The sequence below is a fragment of the Clarias gariepinus genome, chromosome 3 (genome assembly GCF_024256425.1).
Source record: "Clarias gariepinus isolate MV-2021 ecotype Netherlands chromosome 3, CGAR_prim_01v2, whole genome shotgun sequence".
In the NCBI taxonomy this organism is placed as follows: domain Eukaryota; kingdom Metazoa; phylum Chordata; class Actinopteri; order Siluriformes; family Clariidae; genus Clarias; species Clarias gariepinus.
Window position 1 is genome coordinate 22072934 of NC_071102.1, and position 21713 is coordinate 22094646.

General features: G+C 38.5%; 1 protein-coding gene across 1 annotated transcript; it reads right to left on the reverse strand.

Moving 5' to 3' along the window:
* Positions 1-547: 547 nt before the first annotated feature.
* grinaa (glutamate receptor, ionotropic, N-methyl D-aspartate-associated protein 1a (glutamate binding)) lies at positions 548-21211 on the reverse strand. The gene is made up of 7 exons (XM_053491355.1): positions 21090-21211; positions 8613-8974; positions 5325-5443; positions 4405-4605; positions 3394-3522; positions 2247-2390; positions 548-952 (listed from the first exon to the last, which is right to left on the reverse strand). The coding sequence occupies exons 2-7, from the start codon at positions 8947-8949 to the stop codon at positions 803-805; spliced, it is 1080 nt and encodes a 359-aa protein (XP_053347330.1). The 5' UTR covers positions 8950-8974; positions 21090-21211; the 3' UTR covers positions 548-802.
* Positions 21212-21713: the final 502 nt, after the last annotated feature.

Below are 21713 nucleotides of genomic sequence, written 5' to 3' on the forward strand. Positions count from 1 at the left end.
TGTGTGTTTTGATTCCTAAAACATGATGTTAGTTTACATTTCTCCATGCTGCACCACAGCTATTTCTCTGGACATGCTCTGAGCTGAGTGGAAAAACTTACTGAATGAAAATTACGAATATTTACAGCTCTATCATAACCAGATGTTAGAGAACCTAGTTTTTGTCTTTCTTTACAGTTTTTGTTCCCCATGCATCCTTTCACAGCGTACGGACTGGTCAGAGTGAATAGACAATAGAAAAGAGAGACGAGATGACTGATTTATCTTGCCGGTTCGATCATTTGGTTCTCTACACAATTTATTCCCCTCATTGCCAACATCCTGGCATCCTTTCTTTCTCTTGGTTAATGAAGTGCTAGCTAGTGCCAAGCTTTTTTTTTGTTTGCAGCGATCAGGGGAAGAGTGATGTCTGCTCATGCTGTTTAGATCAGGGTTTGGTTAGTCATACTACACTGTACCTTATTCCCAATGCACAAAAGCTGTTTCAGCAGACGACATGGTGGATCTTCTGTATATATATATATATATTTATATTTATATATATATATATATATATATATATTTATATTTATATATATATATATATATATATGCGCCTTTACGTTGGTGTGATCACCAAGTCTGCTGGATGCATAGAGCTATTACTCTGACCTTCCTGCATATCTGCTAAACCCAAGGGAATTATGGAACAAAGGGTCTACACACACTGAGAGACAATATGAGAAAACGAGTGCAATGTTAACACTGTGTGTGTGCGCGCGTGTGCAGTGTTTTTTTTTCTTCTTCGTTGATCTATTTTTGCTCACTCCCTAGAGCGGCCCACGATGGCCAGGAGATAGATGAAGATGTTGATGATGTCAGTGTAGAGGTTCAGAGCAGCGAAGATGTACTCCTCAGGGCTCAGTGCCAGCTTCTTGTTGCCTAGGAGAAGCTGAGTGTCTACAGCCAGGAACTAGGAAAAAACAAACAAAGGTTTATTATGGTTGTTTTTATTTCTTGGATAGCTAAAAGGACTGGAAAAAATAAAAGCAGTTGTCACGTTTTGTCACGTTGTCACGTTAAGCATACGATACCGCATCGTAGTATCATTTTATAAAGTATAAATTGATTTGTATCACCCAGATGACTTTCTGATGTGTCTGCTTTCACGCTTTTTTTGCTCTTTTGATTTTAATCTTACCAGTGTCACCTCTGACTTGCTTACTATGTTTACCTACAGTATACACCTTTAAAATGTATTCTGCTTACTGGCTGATCGACCAGTTCATCTCTATTATAAATGTAATAGTAATAGCAAAAAATATTCTAGAGTCAGTGTGGCGATATGTCTATTGCGATTCATAACTGAATAATTTTCCCCCAACTCTCATATTAAGGAACATTAAAATGATCCTAGCATTTATGAGCCTCCAAAACCAAAATGGACTCAATTTTAACTTAAACAAATCTCCTGTTATACTGAACTTTCAGTCTCACACACTATGATGCAGATCAATCCCTGCTACCCATTATCACTCAGATGAGGATGGGTTCCCTGTTGAGTCTGGTTGCTTTCAAGGTTTTTTCCTATGACCATCTCAGGGAGTTCTTCCTTTGCCACTGTCGCCGTCGTCCTTGTAAAGCTGCTAGTCAAAAGTCAATGGCTAAAAGCGATATACAAATAAAAAAGCGCTAAATTGAATGTTGTTACTAAACTGGTAACATAAAACAGTGCATTCAGCACTGCCATAGTATACAAGCTAATAATAGATCATGTCCTCATAATTTTCCACAAATATCTTTACCAAAACGCGACGCAATGAATAATTTCGAACTGGATAAACATTATTACAATGAATACATTTTCATTTTCATGTTCCTTCTTTCCTTGAGGAAACATAAATCCTTCTAAACGTACACAGCACATTTATTCCCTTTGTTATAGTTTAAGGAGAAATGGAATTGCACAGGTACATAAAAAACCTATTCAGGATTTATGTACAAACTAGCTAGATGATTTGCATAGATTTTTTTTTTAAGCATGCTCTTTGAAAAATAGAGTGGTCTGATTTCCCATTCCTGCCTATTCATCATGAAGAACAACAATTAAATAGGTCAAAAAAATAAATAAACCAATGACATTTATTCCTATATGCTTCTAATATTTTAAATGAAAGCATGATTAGACGATAGAATATGCTAGAAGGATATAGAAGACCTATTTTAAAAGTCTAATGCATTCTGTACACGTAGATATTAGTACTTACGCAGGTGAAGAGCAGAGCCCCCAGGGAGGCGTAGACAATGTGCAAGATCTTGTGACGGATGAAGATGCAGAGGATGGAGAAAAGCAGGAGCACGATGAGGCACACAAATAGCACACCTCGGCAGGAAGTGAAATCATACTTGCTCTAGAAGAGGTGAAGACAGATGAGGAAGATGATTAGAATACAGGTCATTCTGAATGTACAAATGTACTCTAATCTTTTAAATCAAATCAACAGGTACAGCTATAACATTAAAAACCATTAACATTAAAACCGCATAAGTTTTGGGTCCTCCGTTTGCCACCGGGGCAGCTCTCTAATCTCTCTGATCTAATTACTCTCTCAGAATAGTCTACTATTAACAGAGCCTCGATCCGATCTGCAGTAAGAGAGCTTAAACAGTCAAGTGCACAGCAATTGAAACTGACAAATTTATCTCATGCAAGAGTCAAAAGAGAAAAAGCACACAGCTTTGTGAAAGTCCTCCATACAGAAAGCTGTATCATTAAATGACGCTGGAAACACATCCAAATGCTGGTGCTAAAGGACTAAAAACTTCAGTAACAAAATGAAAAGGATTCACGTATATTTTGTAGGAAAAAATTAGTTTATAAATATACATACGAGTTATTATTTTAACAGTCTATCAGAGTATAATGGAATTGAAGCAGGAAATAAAAAAAGTTCCCCCTTTGCCAGGGCGTGACTCTGTAGGACTGTGGTGTGGGTGTGCTATTGGATCTGGCACCATTATGTTGGCAGTGGATCCTTTAGTGGATTAGTGGATCCGGCAGATCCCATGGATGAAAAATCAGATTGGGATCTAAGAAATTTAGAGGCCTTCGGTTCTTTGTCTGCTGGATCCTGTGCCTGATGGACCGTGGTGCGCTGGGTGTTCTGGTGTCTTTTTATCATAGCCAGCATTGACTTATTTTGTGCTGCGTTGGCTCTTCTGTAAGATCGGACTGCACAGACTGGTCTTTTGTCCCTGCGGGCATGGCTGAGCCTCGAGTGCGCGTGATCCTGGCGCCAGTTAACCAATATATATATACTGTAACTGAATAACTGTGTTATTCAGTTGACCTGGGGGTTGTGGTGTTAATGTTATGGCTGATTAGTGGAATTTACACACAAGCAGCAGGCTGACCTGAAGGGAGAAGAGCACCACGGTGAAGCACACTACTGCAGTAATGCCCACTGCCATGATGACTGTGTCTGTGTCATAGAAGCTGGCGATCATCCCCACCATGTAGGACAGGCTGAGAGTCAGAATAGCCTGAGGAAAGGAAAGAAAACAGAATGTAAACTACATGTATACACTGATCAAACACTTTTTTCCTAATCCTGTTACAAGACTCGATGTGAGTATTAAACAAAGCTCTTGACCTCTAAATACATTACGTTATGCAGAGAGCTGCTGCAACATGATTGTGTGAATGTACAAGTGTACAGTAAACTTTCCAATACACTGCGAAGTAAGAGTTCTGTACCGGGCACACGTTCGGATTTGTTCTCATGTCCCACAAAGTATACAATGTAAATATACAATGTCCGACAAAGTATACAATGTTACATATACAATGTAAAGCATACCGATCCACTTGATCCCCACACTGCCACCATGTGGCCAAAAACCGTAACCGGACCTAAGGAAATAATTCTCACACATAACAGTTTTACTTTAAATCCTGTGTGGAATCCTGGACTCCATTTTATCTCAGAGCTGTTTTCCACTGTATTGGACTGTAAACTATGTTTTGTTCGGTATTTTCCGAAATTACTATTATTCACCCTCAGTACAGCTTTACAGGGCCCACATTTTCATTCATCGTGCTCCCGGACTGATTCATTGAAACTGCTGAGGCCGACTCGTTTCTCCCGCACCGCCCCAAACACGACACACATTCAATATACCGGACATTAGACAATTTAAAAATTCACTTACACACTGAAAATATTGTATATAATTGTAAACATTGGTATCATATCCACTGCAGTGTCTATTTTTTGTTAAATACAGGTAATCTACTTCCATGATTTATTTGCATCAACGAATGTTTGTAGAACCGCGGTCCATTCGTATCTGCGGAAATTCATAACACGAACATTCGTAAGTTGGGGACTACCTGTAACTCATAATGCAGCAGTGTGTTCCTACCAGTGCCACCAGATTCCAGGGGTGTTTGCGTCGAAAATCTCCACAGCAGCTGAGCGCGATGAGAGACACAAAGAAGACAGCGTAGGAGACGTAGTACGTCCACCGATTCTGCCGTACAAACAGCTTGACGTCGTCTGCGAATGTGAAGATGGCGACGAAGGAGAATGTCACCATCAGCTGTACGGTTAAGACCATGAACACCTGAGAAAGAAGAAGCACAAAATGTCAGAGAGAGTTCTGAGAAAGACGCACAATGTTTACACACCGCTTCTTAGAATTACAGCGGTACCTTGGCTTACGAATTTAATCTGTTCCGGAGGCGAGATCTTAAGGCGAAAATTCGTATAGCGAAATGCATTTTCCCAAAGGAAATTATGTAAATGCAGATAATCTGTTCCAGTCACCCAAAATTATTACCAATATTAATGATTTCTTTACGATGTCTTTAAGATAATTATAATCATATTTTTGCATACACAAACAATATTTTTTTTGAATAAAAGACATGTAAATGAAATAAAACGAAATAAATACTCATTAAACCTCACTTAACTTTAATTTATGATTCCACTGGCTACTTTAAAAACCAAACTGAAAGTGGCTTCATTTCCTTTTTGCTACCATTCCTTCTAACATAGATGGTTCTTGGGACCCATGGTGCTATGTCTTCACTAAATCTTGCACAAAATGCAAAAGAACCCACAAAAAATATGCAAACTCGCTTCACTTGGCTTTACACTGACGCAAACAAATTCTCAAGGACTCCCTTATTTTTATTTATTTGTATAGCGCTTTTGAAGGACTCTATGGCAACTTATCCGGCATTCGGTTCGGCTCGGTTCGCTCGTATGCTGAGGTACCACTGTATCTGGCTGCAGTCAGGATCCACCTCTGAACATCTCCCTCTTTGGAGTCTTTACCTTTCTGATGAAGGCTTGGCGAATTGTCTTGTCCTCCCAGCCCGAGTTGGCAAATTCCTCATTGTCGTAATATGAAGGAGGCCCATCTCCGCTGTGATACCCTGGACTGCCCATAGCAACTGCCAAAGTAAAGAGTCAGTAAAAAGCTGTATGAAAATCTGCAGCTGTTAAAGTTAATAAAATTTAAAAATTAAATATAATTTAGACATCTAGATCCAATCTTCATTAAAAAGAGAGATTAAACAGTCAGGTGTCCAGAAATTCCAACTATAAAACTGATAAAATAATCTTGTGCAAAAGTCAAAAGAGAAAAAAAAGCAAATGGCCTTGTGGAGTATGCTCCATAGAGAAAGCTGTATCATGGTAATACTTTTGACTGCTGTGCTAGCAGACTAAAAGCTTTAGTGGCAGAAAGAAACATATTCGTACACACACTATATATATAGTGATTTTGCAAGTCTACAATTTTCAGCATAGGTGCATTTCCACTGTGAGAGACAGAATCTAAAAAGAAAAATCCAGAAATCACATTGTATGATTTTTTAACAATTTATTTTTGAATTACTGTGTCAACTAAGTATTTGATTAATTGAGTCAAAAAAATTTTATATTTGGTACAGAAGCCTTTGTTAACAACTACAGAGGTCACTTCTCCATACAGATCTTCTCTAGATCTGTCAGGTTTTGGGGCTGTCGCTGAGCAACACGGAGTTTCAGCTCCCTCCAAAGATTGGATTTAGGTCTGGAGACTGGCTAGGCCACTCCAGAACCTTGATATGCTTCTTACGGAGTCACTCCTTGGTTTTCCTGGCTGTGTGCTTTGGGTCATTGTCATGTTGGAAGACCCAGCCATGACCCATCTTTAATGATGTGACTGAGGAAAGGAGGTTTTTGCCCAATATGTGTGTTGGGTGTTGCAGAAAAACACCCCCAGAGCATGATGCTTCCAGCCCCATGTTTCACTGTAGGTATGGTATTATTGGGATGATACTCATCATTCTTCTTCCTCCAAACACGGCGAATGGAGTTAAGATCAAAAGGTTCTACTTTGGTCTCATCTGACCACAGGACTTCCTCCCATGACTCCTCTGGATCATCCAGATGGTCCCTGGCAAACTTCAGACGGGCCTGGACATGGGTTGACTTAAGCAGGGGAACCATCCGTGCGATGCAAGATTTTAAACCATGACGTCTTAGTGTATTACTAATAGTACCCTTGGAAACGATGGTCCCAGCTCTCTTTACGGCATTGACCAGCTCCTCCCGTGTAGTTCTGGGCTGATTCTTTACCATTCTTAGCATCATTGATACCATTAGCCTCTTTTGTTTTCTGACAATTGCTCCAACAGTTGTTCTTTTTTCACCAAGCTGCTTGGCAATTGCCCCGTAGCCCTTTCCAGCCTTGTGAAGGTCTACAATTTTGTCTCTTGTGCCTTTTGATAGCTCTTTGGTTTTGCCCATGTTGCTACTTAGACTTTGGCTGATTGTGGGGTGCACAGGTGTCTTTATGACAGCTAACAACCTCAAACAGGTGCTACTAATTTAAAATCATGAGCAGAGTGTAGCTGGACTATTTAAAAGCAAAATAACAGGTCTTTGAGAGTCAGAAATCTGGCTGATAAGCAAGTGATCATATACTTATTTGACACATTAATTCACAAATAAATTGTTAGAGGCTGAACTTGTGTGGACTGTGAAGGATTTGCAACCAAGTATTTACCCTTAAGAGACCAGACTTATTTCTCCTTTAAGGAAAATTATGAGCGATATATCGCAGACCAAACAGAGCACATGGAGCACATTTGAAATATTTTCCTTGACAATCTTTAGGTTAAAGAGGTTGTCAAAGAGATAATTTTATAAAGTGTTTTATATAATTTGTTCCAGAAATGCAGTCAGAATAGGTTAGATACCAAATATGAGTTGTCATTATAATATTATAATACAGTATTTAAAAGATATGTTTCATATTATTTGATAAAACACACTGTCAGTAATAAAATGCTAGGTTTTTAACACAAACTTGTTCTGTCACATGACTATTTAGTTAAAGTCAAAAATGAAGCTGAATTAGAAACTTTCCAGAACACCTGTGTCACCATGGAGTCTTATGGCTTACAATTATGTTTGTTTAATTACTTTTAGTCCCTTAAAAGTATACTGTATATACTGAAGTGTACACCTGATTAAGATTTAAATATTCTCAAATATTTATGGATTGCATGCATAAAAACTGGTTCATATATAATGTAAATGTTTGAACTTATTTTAATGAGGGCCTAAAATAGGAAGGTGAGTCAAAAATTATCTGCACAAAAATTATCTGGATGTACAATGTTTTAGAACTAAATTAAAAAAAAAACAAATACATAATTTTTCCGACATAATCTCCTTGCTTTTCCATACACTTTGTCCTTCTGTCAAAAAACTTTTCGTATTCCCTCATTAAGAAATATTTTAAGCTGAGCTGCGAACCACAAATGCACCGCTGTCTTCACTTCTGTCTTGGTAGGGCTGCTTTTAGAGGACCAAACAGGTGAAAGTCAGGTGGAACAAGATCAGGACTATAGGGAGGACGCTTTAACACCTCAGGGTGTCAGTGACATTGTGGGCAGAAGTATGCGGACGTGCATCGCCATGCGAGAAACTTTTACCTACCTTAAAGTATTGCTCCACATTTTGTTTGCAGATATACAAACGCTCTTGTTTATCCTCTAACATGAGTTGTTTCGGCACAGTTCACTAATCGGTCAGATTAATGTTTACTACATTCTTCTTGTACAGCAAAATCAAATAGCCAAATTTTGTGAAAAACAGCTCCCCTTAAGTAATAAAGCACATATATATACACGCTACCCTGTCTAACTGTTAGTGGGGCTTGGCTGAGTCTTGGAAGAGATATGCAATATTTCTTTCTAATGGTCTACGCTTAAAACGTTATCCTATTTAAAAATTTAACTGCTGGTTATGCAAGGTGTTATTTCTGACAGCATTTCACCTGACATTACTAAAAGAACATAAAACGGACAAGAAACTCCTAAAACCCATCTTTCTCCATGACGGATCACGGGCCAAGATACTGGCTTGGCACTGCAACATTTAGAACTAAAATAACATTTCTAACCCTAACCCTAGGAACCCTCAACCCTAGATGTGCATGATCATAGTGCTAACCACTACTCCACCATGTACTGTACACCATGTACTAAGTATAAATGGAAATACCTAAACATTATCTGTACCTGAAAATTAGAAAATCAGTACACCATTATAGAACCTCATACTCACCATTGGGGTCGCCACCAAAAGCAGGCTGTCCAGGCCCTTGGTAAGGGCCCTGAGTGTATGGCCCTTGAGGATATGGCCCCTGTGGATATGGACCCTGAGCGTACGGCATTTGTGGGAAGGGCATCTGAGGATACGGTGCAGGAGCTAACCCTGGTGCCCCCTGAGGAAATCCTGGTTGTCCATACGGTCCTGGTGCTGGGTAAGAGAGTCCTCCTGGAGCCTGACTGTAGTTGGGTGGAGGCATCCCAAACGCATCGGGCTGGGGTGGCCCGTAGACGTTATTGTGTAGGGGTTTGTTCTCGCCCATTACAGGGTAGCCCGTCTTCTCCTGTGACATGTCTGCTTTCCTCACTCGGACCTAGCTGCAGGAAAGGTGGAGACAGAAAGTTTCTGAGTACATTGCGAAGTCGTAGTGTTTTAAGCTCTAACTAATGAACCCACTGGAGTAACGAATCAGCAATGACCCAGTTCTATCATTTCTGCCGACGTAAGACCAGCAGGATGTTGAGTACCATATTAAGAGATGAACATTTAGCATAAACCCCCAAAGGTCCACTGAACACTGATCATTTAGCTATTCTTCTAGAAAATCCTTAGAAAATGTAAACAAGAAAAGGGACCTACGATCTGCAGTAACTCCTGGTACTAACTGCTATTAATAAACAGCAGATGATTAAGAGGATTACATTGGCAGGGAAACTACTTGAGGGTATTAGGTTAAGTTATTTTAGGGGACATGAGCAATCACCTTAAAACAGCAGTTACACAGGGATTTACAGGCAGCTTAGAGACAAAACCTAACTTGATGTTGGAATATACTGATATTCTATACCATGGTTTTAAAGTAACAGCATTTCTAAACTAATAAGCCTTTATATTACAAATCCAAGCTGTTACATGGGTTTTTCAAGCATCATCACAAACGCCACTACATCACATAACATCACATGAACATTACTACACACAATTAAAGCTGTGCAGTTAAATCAATAATGCAATTTTGTTGGTCGATTCTTTTTATTGACTCATTGGGTCAAATCGATTTATGCGTTTTGAAATGAAAAGGCAGGGACAGCTTAAGGGGTTAAGGCGCTGGCCTACCAATCAGACGGTCACATGTAACCCTGGCATCACCAAGCTGGCAATGTGGCCAATTGTTAAATGGTCTAAAATGGACTAAATCCAATTAATCCTTAAAAAATAAAAATACATCACAGCATTTGCAGAAAATACAAAATGTTCCACAAAGTATACTCAGTGTATACTCAGTATATAGTTTCATATTGTGCTTTTAAAACAGTGTTTAATTTATATATTCTTTCTTTCCCTATCCATTCTTTTCTATATCTATATTTATTTTTCATGGCATTCATTGGGGACAGCAAAGAAATAATTTCATTGCACGGTGGGAACATTTTTCTTTACTTTGCATATGACAAACTTGAAAAACTTAAAGTACTTGCAAAATATTCTTGTTTTGCAAAATTATCACTTCTTTTTTAACTTTTTCGTTAATGAGCAGTTGGCGCATTACTGCCCACTACTGGACTCAATTGTTTGGCGGGATTGGCAGGAAAAAAAGATTATTGCTTTATGACATTTTAATAGTCAGCAACACAAGTTGCAAAGCATTTCAACCTTTAATGCACACCTTTATCAGCCTAGCGTTTAATACTTCAAAACCTGTAAGAAACATAGGGTAGGTGCTTGAAACAAATCAGGCAATAAACATTAGTGCTTTTAAATAAAAATAAAAAAATCACAATGTCCAAAAATTTTACCGAATAGATAGTCTACCTCTAATTAAACAACCGTTACTCACATATCTGTGACCGAGTGTTAAATCAACCCCAAAACTGCTGCTGATTAGTTAGCCTTATGTGCAAAGTTATAGACTTCCAAGTATTTTGCAAACATCTATGTCAGACTTCTGTGCAAAATAGTATCTGGTTAATAAAGGCTATTAATTCATATAAATATAAAACAGAAATCCATTTATTTATACAGACCACACAGCATCATCTCTAACTTCAGCAAAGAGAGAGTGTGTAAGCATAAAAAGCACTCACATCCTAATTCAGAAAAAGATATAGCCTACATATTTAACTAAATAGCATTTAAAATTTCTCAAAAACACAGAAGATGCAGAGTATTTCTACAGTATAGTCCAGACAGCAAGTACTGTACTTCCACTCGATTTTAATAATATTACTGCCGTAGCACATTACAAACCAGTGCTTCAATGAGGCAATGTTGATATTCGGGACGAATACCAGAACCTCAACCTACCTGAACCTGGGTGCAAGATTATTATTATTATTATTATTATTATTTATTATTATTATTATAATTATTATTATTATTATTAATTTCTTATTTTTTTGCATACAATTCATGAGCAAACTCACACTCCTAAATCAGGACAGCATCCCCTTATCCCCCCCAGTAAAACAAAATTCAAAGTCAAAATCTTTTATGTCATCTGGACAGTTGGAAAAACTGGACATGGAAAACAGCAGAAAGAAAAAGATGCAAATCATGTCACACTGTCTGGTTGAGGGTCAGACTGCTTGGGGAAATAATTTTTTTTGTATATTTGCTAACCCACTGGTGTTCAGTAAAACCTGACAGATGGAAACGGCTGAAAGAGCGAGTGTTCCAGCTGACTGCTGTCCATGACGATCTTTTTGACATCCGAAGGCATCGTTTCAATTATACATCCTGTCAAGAGGACGGTTTCCTGCTGACAGTGAGCTCAGCTAATTTCATCACTCTCTGTAGGTGCCTGTAGTCACCAGAGGAACTGATACCGCACCATGCTGTGATGCAGACATCTAGAAACACCAGGGGCCATTCCACATAGTCGCAGTTCCTTAAGAAGATAGAGATGCTCCTGGCTCCTTCTCAGCACTGTGTGAACACAGGTGATCACATCAAGTTGGGAACGTAGATGCCAGGGAATTTTAAGCTGCTTTCCACCTCCTAAAACCTGTGCTCATTAAAAACAACAGAAGTTGTTGTGTGAGTACCAGGCAGCCAGGGTTTTTAGCAGCCATTTTACCAGCTTACAAGATAAGGCCTACAATGATGGTGACATCTCCGGCTTAAGCATGTCATTTACCATCTGTGCTGTGCTTCAGAGTCAGTACGTAAACAGGGAAGACAGAAGGGACTGAGCATGCAGCCTTGGGGACCTCCTCTGCTGACGGTGAGAGAGAATGATGTGAGGCTGTCGTCCAAACAGCCTGTGACCTACCCGTCAGAAGGTTCAGGATCCAGTTGCACAGAAGCCTATCCATATCCAGGTCCTGTTACTCGGTAATGAGCCTGGTGAGAATTTTGGTATTGTATGATTAGCTGTTCAGAAACGAACAGCACTCTTACACTGACACCAGGTGGTTAAGGTTCATGTGCTCTACCAGGGTGATGGTGATGCTGGTGAACCTGTTGGCATGGTATGCAAACTACAGGGCATCTAAAAAGGGGTGGTGGCTCAACAGATAAATCTTTGGGTTACCACTCACAAGTCGGGGGTTCTAGTCCCAGCAATGTTTGATGTTTGACCATATCTGCTTCAGAGCCACTGCATCATGGATGAGCCTGAGCTCTGATCCCAGCCTTCTAACAAGATGACATCCAGTGCTATAAAAAAAGAAAAGGTAGCCATGGACACTGTGAAGTCGGCAACTGACTGCAGCGTGACACTGCCCTTAGCGAAAACTGGGGGAAATAGAGGAACTATTTGATGGTAGGATTAGAAAAAATCCCAACTGTCTTTCCATTAGTCATGTGACAAAGTACTGCTGTGTTTGGAGAATGAATCATGCATTCTCAGTGTTTATCTCTACGTAATGTTCTGTAAAAGTAGAAAAGCACTATTACATGACGCTGCCCTAATTCCACTGAATACCAAATCCGATGAGGATTATTTCACATTCATCCAGAACTACATACAGTACAGTATGTGCTGCAACTGGCTGCATTCAGACTCCTGCTCTCTAATCTCTCCATTGAATGCTAATTCACGTGACGTACTGGAATGCCACTGTGCTTCTCACGTCCAAACAGCCTGCTAGATCTTGAAACTAAAGCACTTCATTTACACTTTGTGTCTTAACTATATTCTGATGGAGGCTGTTTAGAGCATCCTCAGACAGATTTAGCTCATCTGCATCAGACAACAAAGACATTAATTCCAGTTTTAGACTTTATATTTTTGAGAATATGATATGGAATTTACACATAATGCAAATTCTTACTCTTTAGTCATGGCTGCAGATATGTTAAAAAAGAACAGCGATGAGTAAGTTTTGATCGCGGATGAATAAGGTTAACCGTGGCCACCATTGTGAGCCGTCAGCCTTTTTAGAACGCTGATTCTGCATGATTTCAGCACCGTTATCTCTCTTTCACCCTGTCACACACACTCACACACAGATTTATGTTGATAAGAGCCTTTCTGTAATCCTTCCCAACTAAGATGGAAAGAAAAAATGAGAAACAGACAAAAACAGACGTCACTACAAGCAGGTTAGTACTTTGTGCTGTTTTATCATCAAATTTAAATGATCTAACACATTACTACTGATGCGATAATGGCCACACCCCAGTCATGACATCCTAGGAGAGTTACTCATTGACTGACGGACTGACTGAGAGCTTATCCGGAAGCACACATGGGCAGGAGTGTCTCATGACATCTGTATAGTAGTTGGTGTTATACTGTACCATGCGGATGATGATTTCATTTTCATTTCGGCATTTGGCAGACGCTCTTATCCAGAGCGACTTACATTTTTATCTCATTAGACATCTGAGCAGTTGAGGGTTAAGAGCCTTACTCAAGGGCCCAACAGTGGCAACTTGGTGGTTGTGGGCTTTGAACCTGGGATCTCCTAAACCGTAGTCCAATGCCTTAACCACTGAGCTACCCCTGGCCCTGCAATGAGAAATTTTTTTTTGAGAAAACTAAGATGTTGGATAGATGAGTTTCACCAACAGCTAAATTATCATAGAACCCTCTGCATCTGATGATACATCCACCAAGGTCCCACCCACATCTGGATCAAATACGTATGACCCTACCCACCGAATGCCGGTGCCAAAACCCATATTGAAAACCATTTATGTTAGCACTTTCAGCAAGAAAACACACCTGCTAACATTTGTTCATCTTTAGGGCTGCAACAACTAATCGATAAAATCGATAATTTTCGATAATGAAATTCGTTGTCAACGAATGCCGTTATCGATTAGTTGGTGCTGCTCACGTCACTGAGGCGCGCGACCACAAGATGCACAAATACACACAGATACACAGCCGCTCGCGCAATGGATGTTACAGGAGCGTCTGCAGGAAAAAGCTCGCGCCCCGAGTCCTCCAAGGTTTGATAGCAATTTACATTAAACGCCTCCAAGAAGACGGTAACCTGCACGCTATGCAAGACCGAGCTTTCATGGCATGTCATGCACGAACACTTAAACTGAAAACGTGTTGGTGTTACGGATGGCGAAACGTCAGCAGGGTCAGTAAAAACTGTATCTCCATCGTGTAAAAGTTGTATAGTTTAAGTGCTTTTGTTTAAACTGTTTGCTAACTTCGGGACAGTCGCTCGCTAGATTTGTTCACGTGCTACTCGCTAGCATCACATTGCACAATCACCTCATGAGCAATAGTGATTAGTTAAATGGCGCTAATTTAGATTATCTTAATTTACACGGTGCGAATAACAGTAGAATATTACATTTAGTGATTGTTGTGGTTTTCAGCGAATGCAAATAACAGTATATTTGGGACTATTAGCTTTATGCATTTCTACAGTTTTTTTATAGTCCACTACAAAGTTAACTTGTAATTTACTGTGGTTTTACTTATACATACATCATTTTATTATACAAAATTACATTACTTTAGCTGTTTATATTTTATTAACTAAATATATCAGTGTATTTTATTAACTATATATATATATATATATATATATATATATATATATATATATATATATACTGTATATATTATATACTACATTTCATTTAAGGTTTAAAATGTCAAAAATAAAGATTATTAAACTCTATATGTGGCTTTTGCATTTTAAAAAGTTTCTTTTTATACATAAATAATACCCTGATTTATGTTTTTTTAAATAGTTATAAACAAAGAAGTGGTTAGGTTTTATCCGATTAATTGAAAACATAATCGCCCAACTAATCGATTATCAAAATAATCGTTAGTTGCAGCCCTATTCATCTTCAACAACACTTTGTCCCATAAGTAATTGCTTACGTTGTTCTAAATTGCTTCTGAACCATTCATGTTGTGTTATAAGCTTTCAACTACAATGGAACGGAAACATCCTCAATCGCCAACCAAGAAAAAGTTCAAAAGTTGACCATCAGCTGGAAAATCCATCAACGATTACAGTTTTCTGGGATTCTCAAAGGGCCAGTACTGGAACGTTATCAGGAAAAAGGTTATTGAAGATTTGGTAGTCATGTGACTGCAAAAGCCCTATATATTGGTCAAGCGCGAGTACATCTATACATTGTCGAATATGTGATGCCTATCTAGTTGTCTGGGGTTGAATAATACTGAATAACAGAAAAGAAATCCTCTTAAGAGTCATGTGATGGATAAAGCTACATCTAATCAAGATCTTTAAAGACAACAAGAAGAACATGATTATGCTGGTCCAGAAAGAAAGAAACAGCTTCTTAATTAGGTACCAGAAGTCAGTAATGGCAGCCATTAGTTCTGCACCATGATTCCTGCCTGTGTTAGTGTTCCCCTGTGGAACCGAACGGTTCATAATAACTGGAAGTGGAGCCAGAAAAGGCTTGAGCCCTACCTTGTCCGACCTCTACAGAGAGAATATCAGCCTGCTGTCCCGGGACAGCGCTCAACAGAGCATCGATGTGCTCCTGAATCAAAACAACAAGCTGAACTCCATCATAAACTGTAAATCTCTGCCATATTATTTAGCAATGTGCAGCTGGGCAAAACATATTTTATACAAATTAATTTTTTTTAATCCCCATCCAGGTTGTCTACATCCGTTCCTAACAAGGTTGCAGATCTACACCCTACGGAAACATGCAAAGCAATTGGCTTTACCATTTTTAATATAAATTTGCATGACTTGTAAACATGACACAGTACATTCACTTCAAGCAGGCATTTCCATGTCACTTACAGACGTTATGTAATTTCTGGGCCAGAAATCTAATTTATGAAAAGGTTTAGGAGTGATCAGTCCCTATACCGCTGCCATTCATGAACACTGTTTAATAGCCACACGTGTAATAATCAGCGTACTGAAGTTTTCGGCCCAACTCATCACTGCAGTTTATACCGTAACACTTTTGAATTCTTCTTGTTGAATAATTAGTAGGGATTGATTAATTGATTGATTGATTCATTTTCAGGAACTTTACAGATGACTCCATATGTATAAGTAGAATTTATGTCACAGAGTCTCCAGTCTCAGGGCTGTATAACAGTATTCAAATAAAGCCATATCTTTATTTTAGGCTTTCCTGCACATTAATATCGTCAGTGTGGCGGGACTGTGGATTCTCAGTAAGGTGACAAGCTGCTTTTTTGGTCTTATTAACATTGAGAAAGAAAAAGAGAGACTGCTATAGCGAAGGTGATAACTGGAACTAACTTTTTTATATATATATTTTTACATTTCATAAAATTATAAATGGATTAAAAAAAGTAATTTGTGTCATTTATTATTGAATAAAATTGTTAGCATTGCTGAATAAAACACATTGGGGTGTAAGTCATAAGAAAGTATTAATGTAGAACCATTGCACCTTGCAATCATTGGTTAATTTCCAAATAACAGTAAGCCCTGTCTTGTGTTATTCCTCAGATAGCATTTATTTCAACTTTAAGGTTCATTTTGCAAATAAGAAATTAATTGATATCCATAGGATTTAATAACACTTCCTGTTTTGTCCGTTTGTTAATTAGTCATTTGTATGATGGATTAACAAAGAGGTTTTTGAGATATTGACAGTGGTTCATTCTGAATGGTTCTCAATGTACCAACAAACAGTTTTTACAGTGGGTTTGTCAACTTCTAAAGGGACATGTTTAACAGAAAAGTATTAGCTACTGAAAGATACTACAGAGATAGGATGGTGGCGCATTGGTTAGTGTGGCTGGTTAATCATGGTTCACTGGTTCCAGGTCTTCCAATTTTCTTCTACCTTAAAAAAACATGTCAGTAACAGGATTGCCCATGCTACAGTATAGCTTATACCCAGCTAGAAATGAGTACAGTACCAGTCAAAAGTTTGGACACACCTTCTTGTTATTTTAAAACTTGATGATTTGGAATAATTCTTGCAAGAACAGTACTCTGTCAAGTGCATTTGCAAAACCCGATGAATGATGAAACTGAAGACCTTCCCAGGAAAACAACACCAAAACTTACCTCTGCTGCAGAGGAGAAGTTCATTTAGAGTTACCAGCCTCAGAAATCACCAATTAAAAAACAGCATTATGAAGATTTACAGAGCAGGGGTCCGTTCTAACTCAGTTAGCTGGATTTGATTGTTGTGGATTTGTCCTGATCTTGGATTGTTTCGTTCTTCAATGCACATCTCGCATTTGCTGTCATAGCAACATGTCCATAAGCTTGAACCTGCTCGGGAGCAGGTTTATTTTATGTAAACAGGATTTAGGCTGCGCTCCTGGCGGGTGAAATGGCGAGGTCACATCTGATTGGTTAAAGAGCACGACTAATGCAAACTGACTTACGTGGGAAAAGAAAAGTACCTTGCAGATATATATATATATATAAAAAAAACATTTATTTTTCAGGGGTTTGTCATAAATATGCAAATAAATATGTATATATATAATAAAAAAAAAGTAGACATGTTGTATTTTTAAAAAAATTAATATTTCTATTTTTTTCATATACAACATATTTATTTTCATATTGCTTATTTTATTTTATTGTCTCATGTAATTTGTCATTTGTAAACCCTTAACCTATGAATTTATGTTCTAATACAATATTTGATAGCGATTATGTTGGGGGGCAATCCATGGCAGGGGAGCATTTCAGCGCATAACACGCAATCAAAAAATTGAGCCCGCCATTTTGTTAACCAAACAAAGGGGTTGTGATTAGTGTTTCTACTGTCGATGTATAATGCCTTTTAAACCAACGCACGAGCGAGCAATAATCCTAGACAACTAAATCCAGCTATACTAATTATCAACAACAGGTGTGCTCGAAGAACCAACTTAACCAGATCGTAATTAGCATGATGATCTCATCTTAGATGTGTCAGGTTATCTCGGATGTGTCAAGCGACGCATGAAGAACGGACTCCAGAAGTAGCAGATTCATCTCAATATCAACTGTTCAAAGTAGATTATTGCGTATTTTGGAAGAACGCCTTCAGCATTGTTTTACAGTGTAGAAAGAAATAAAAATCAGGAGTTAGAAGGCGTGTCCAAACTTTAGACTGGTGCGTGCCCATGGTGCCTTGTGACATACTGGCAGTCTACTTTAACACCGCTACATTGCTACTTTTTTCTCTAGTTGTGCTCCGGATCCACAATAATGGTGACCAGGATAAAGCTCTTACCAGAAAGAAAAAATTTCTTGATATTCAAACTGAAATCTGATGTTAAAGTATGTGTAGGATGTGTAGTGTTAACAAGAAACCGCTCCATGTTCTTTCTATTTTCAGAATAACTGTATTTCTCAAATCAGGATTTGTGATATAAATAATCCCAATATTAGTCAGATATTCAGTGATGTGAAACAGGATACTTTCACACGGTACAAACACAAGCCTCTGCATCTGCACTCCTTTGCAGTGTTAAGCGCACCTGCTTCCAGCCACCACAGACGAGACTAGAGTCTTGCGGTTGCATTGTTGTGTGTGCATATGTTCTGGTTCTTGTTCTCGACTGTGGCTTTGCATCATTCATCAGTTCTCATACACAAAGCAAGGTTTTTTTCAACGCCAGAAATTAGGGCTGCAACTAGGGACCAATCTAAATAATCTAGTAATTACTGAAACAACTAATCCACTATTTTGCTAAAAAGTAAGGTCAAGTTAAGCATGAAATGCTGCCATGTTTGAAAGGGTTCCAGTCGTGATGTTGTTGCCAGCAGGCGATCATTCACTTCACTCCAGGACGCAGTAACGCCTAGCATTCTTAGTCAGAATAAAAAAAAACACACATGATCACATTCCAACTAATCAACAATTAAACTAGTCACTTATTTGATCTTCAGTCACAGTCGACTATCGCACCCCTATTGCAGGTATTACAGTAAAAAGCAATTGCAGTACCCTTTTACTGATCAGATGAAAAAACTGAAGCACTTCCACCTGATTACTTTGTTTAATTATCTAATGCATTTGTTTAATCATCCTCCCTAAAGTAATCTCATCTGTTCAGGGCTCTTTTTTTGTTTTTTTTAAGGAAAACATGTCACGATTCTCGTCTGTTGTAGTCACAAGTACTCTATAGAAGTGGTGGAGAAACAAAAAAACAAAAAGTTTAAATAATTTAGCAAAATCCAGCAATATTGTTCAACTTCAAGCAAAAAGACTGAAAAATAAGAACATATTTTTTTCAGATTTTAATCTTAGATATGTGCTATGTGAAAAGGGGGCCAAACTATCAAAGGGCACATACATACACAATTTTGGGAATGCCAGATAACCTAATCCCCATGTCTTTGGACTGTGGGAGGAAAGTGGCCACTGGGCATGGGGAGAACATGCAAACTCCATGCACACAGTGGCGAGAATCGAATCTGGACGAGAATCAAACCTAGAACCAGAACTACACCAACACTCATAAATGTTTTTTTTTTTGGTGTTTTACGCTGTCCAGCACATCAGGCAATGGATACTCCTCACCTTGGGGATACTGTATATCGATTGTTTTTATGGCAGTTACTCAAAGGTTTGCGTTGCTAGCTCAACGACCGATGGTCACTAAGGGCAAGTTGGGAATGCCAATTAGTAGTTCTTAGAAAAGGGGAATAAAATAAATAGTTTAATTTTTTTTTTATCTTATTCTTATTTTTAACTTTTTATTAAAATATGTTTGCATTTAATGTACAAAATTCCTGCATTTCCTCTACAATCCTACAGGGGGTTTGCTCTAAATTATTTACATATAAGCAGGCAGTAAGTGTCATAGGAGAAAAACTATTTGCGAAAGTTGTTTATAATTGAACCAAAATCTGGAAAAAACATACAAATCATATCGATACCTAGGTATTGTGATAACATAGTATCAAGTCCATCCCTACCAATTGGAATAATCTGCATCTCTTTGGACTGTAAAAGAAAACCCATTAAGCAAAGGGAAAACAAGCACATTCAATGCATGCAGACCCGAAGCATGAATCAAACTCTCGACCCTGGAGTTGCGAGCCAACAGTGCTAACCAATGAGCCACCGTGCTGTCACAAACATATAAATATTTTAAAATACTGTAATTCAGTTTCAATGAGAATACGAATATAGTTGTAGGGGACCATACTGATTCCCAAAACACCATTCCCATGCTGTCATGTCACAATGAAAAAAAAACAAGGCTAGTTTCTGACGGAGCAAATTAACTAGAGTATGATGCAGCAGAATGTGGCAGGACGTAGGGGACGAGTTGGTGAGCTGGCCCAAACCATGACAAGCGAATTTACATCATGATAGCGGTGTTGGTGATGAAAAAGCTGGGACATCAATTATTTATCATTTTAACTGTTTTAATAATAATTTAGCAGGACTGGCCTCAACTAAAAAAAAAAAAACACTATATATATATATATATATATATATATATATGTATATATATATATATAATTAGATATTTGAATTGACACTCTAGTATTTATCTGGTTAAGACTAATGACGAGAAGATTAATCATTAGCATCAGTCTAATCTAAGTCATTTGCCTCAGTCTAATCTTGTCTCTATGTCGACATGAAAGTCGTTGATAGTTTATTATAATAAATGCATTTATTTATTTACACTTCTAGGCAAATGGATATACAGTATTTAGGTTCGAAGCCATAATAAATCTACAAAATATAAAAAATCCAAGCACTGGGTTTCAGTGTCTTTAAAAGTCTGTTTGGGTTATGATGGCGTTTGTTGTGGCGTTAGAGCAGAAAATAAGCTCCTAAAAGCTCGATAGGATTGCAGAACGACGCCCCAAACTGCGTCATAGTGGCCACACACGTGCACTACTCCACAGCGTTAAAAACAACGCTTCCACGCCCCTTTTTAGTGCACTACACATTCAACACGGCGCCATTTGGGATTCAGCCTCAGCGCGTGCACCATCACCATCCCGCATCAGCTGCGCGCGCGCTAGTAACGCAGATGAACATCATGGCCGTTAAAACCGTTACGCTGTCTGTTTAAATTAAATTCAAACAGATACACAATATATAAAAGACATATTGATAGAAACTTACCGTGTTGACTGAGATCAGAAAGCTGCGTACTGAATAAATAAGCGCTATGCTGTAGAAGCCCGTGCGCGCTGTCACTGCACTCTGTAGCTGAGCTCTCTAGCCCTCACCTCCTCCTCCTCCTCCCAAGACTGTGGTGATGCTGGAACCTCTGACGTCATCCAAACCGGTCACGTGACGTCGTTCCAGAATCAGCGAGAAAGATCAATTGTTTGTTATTGTTAACTGTATTGTTTTCATTGTTAACTGTATTTAATGTGTTTTGTATTATATTTGTATTGTTTCAATAATAATAAATAAAGATCAATTGTTTGCCCCCCCCAACTCAAAGTTTCCTGCGTGGTCGTGCAAAACTCCCCACCTCGTATATATTTCCCGTGAAATGTAAATGTAAAAGCTAAGCTTTCTGAATCATAGATTAAAGAAAAAACATAATCCTAACGATGAGAAAAGTAGAATAAACATATAATACAGGAAATAAGTAGTACAGGTAAGATCTAGTACTATAATGTACTATAGTCAAGGGTGGTTAGCACTGTCACCTTGCACCTCCAGGGTCCGGGTTCTATTCCCGTCTCGGGGTCTGCGTGATGGAGTTTGCATGTTCTTCCCATGCTTTAAGGGTTT

Bases quoted from the DNA above. Each gene is read 5' to 3' on its own strand.
- grinaa (XM_053491355.1), bottom strand. From the start codon at position 8,949: ATGTCACAGGAGAAGACGGGCTACCCTGTAATGGGCGAGAACAAACCC. The intron at 5,444-8,612 runs GTGAGTATGAGG...TTACTTTGGCAG, and splicing joins TTTTGGTGGCGACCCCAATG to TTGCTATGGGCAGTCCAGGG. The intron at 953-2,246 runs GTAAGTACTAAT...GTTTTTTCCTAG, and splicing joins GGGCTCTGCTCTTCACCTGC to TTCCTGGCTGTAGACACTCA.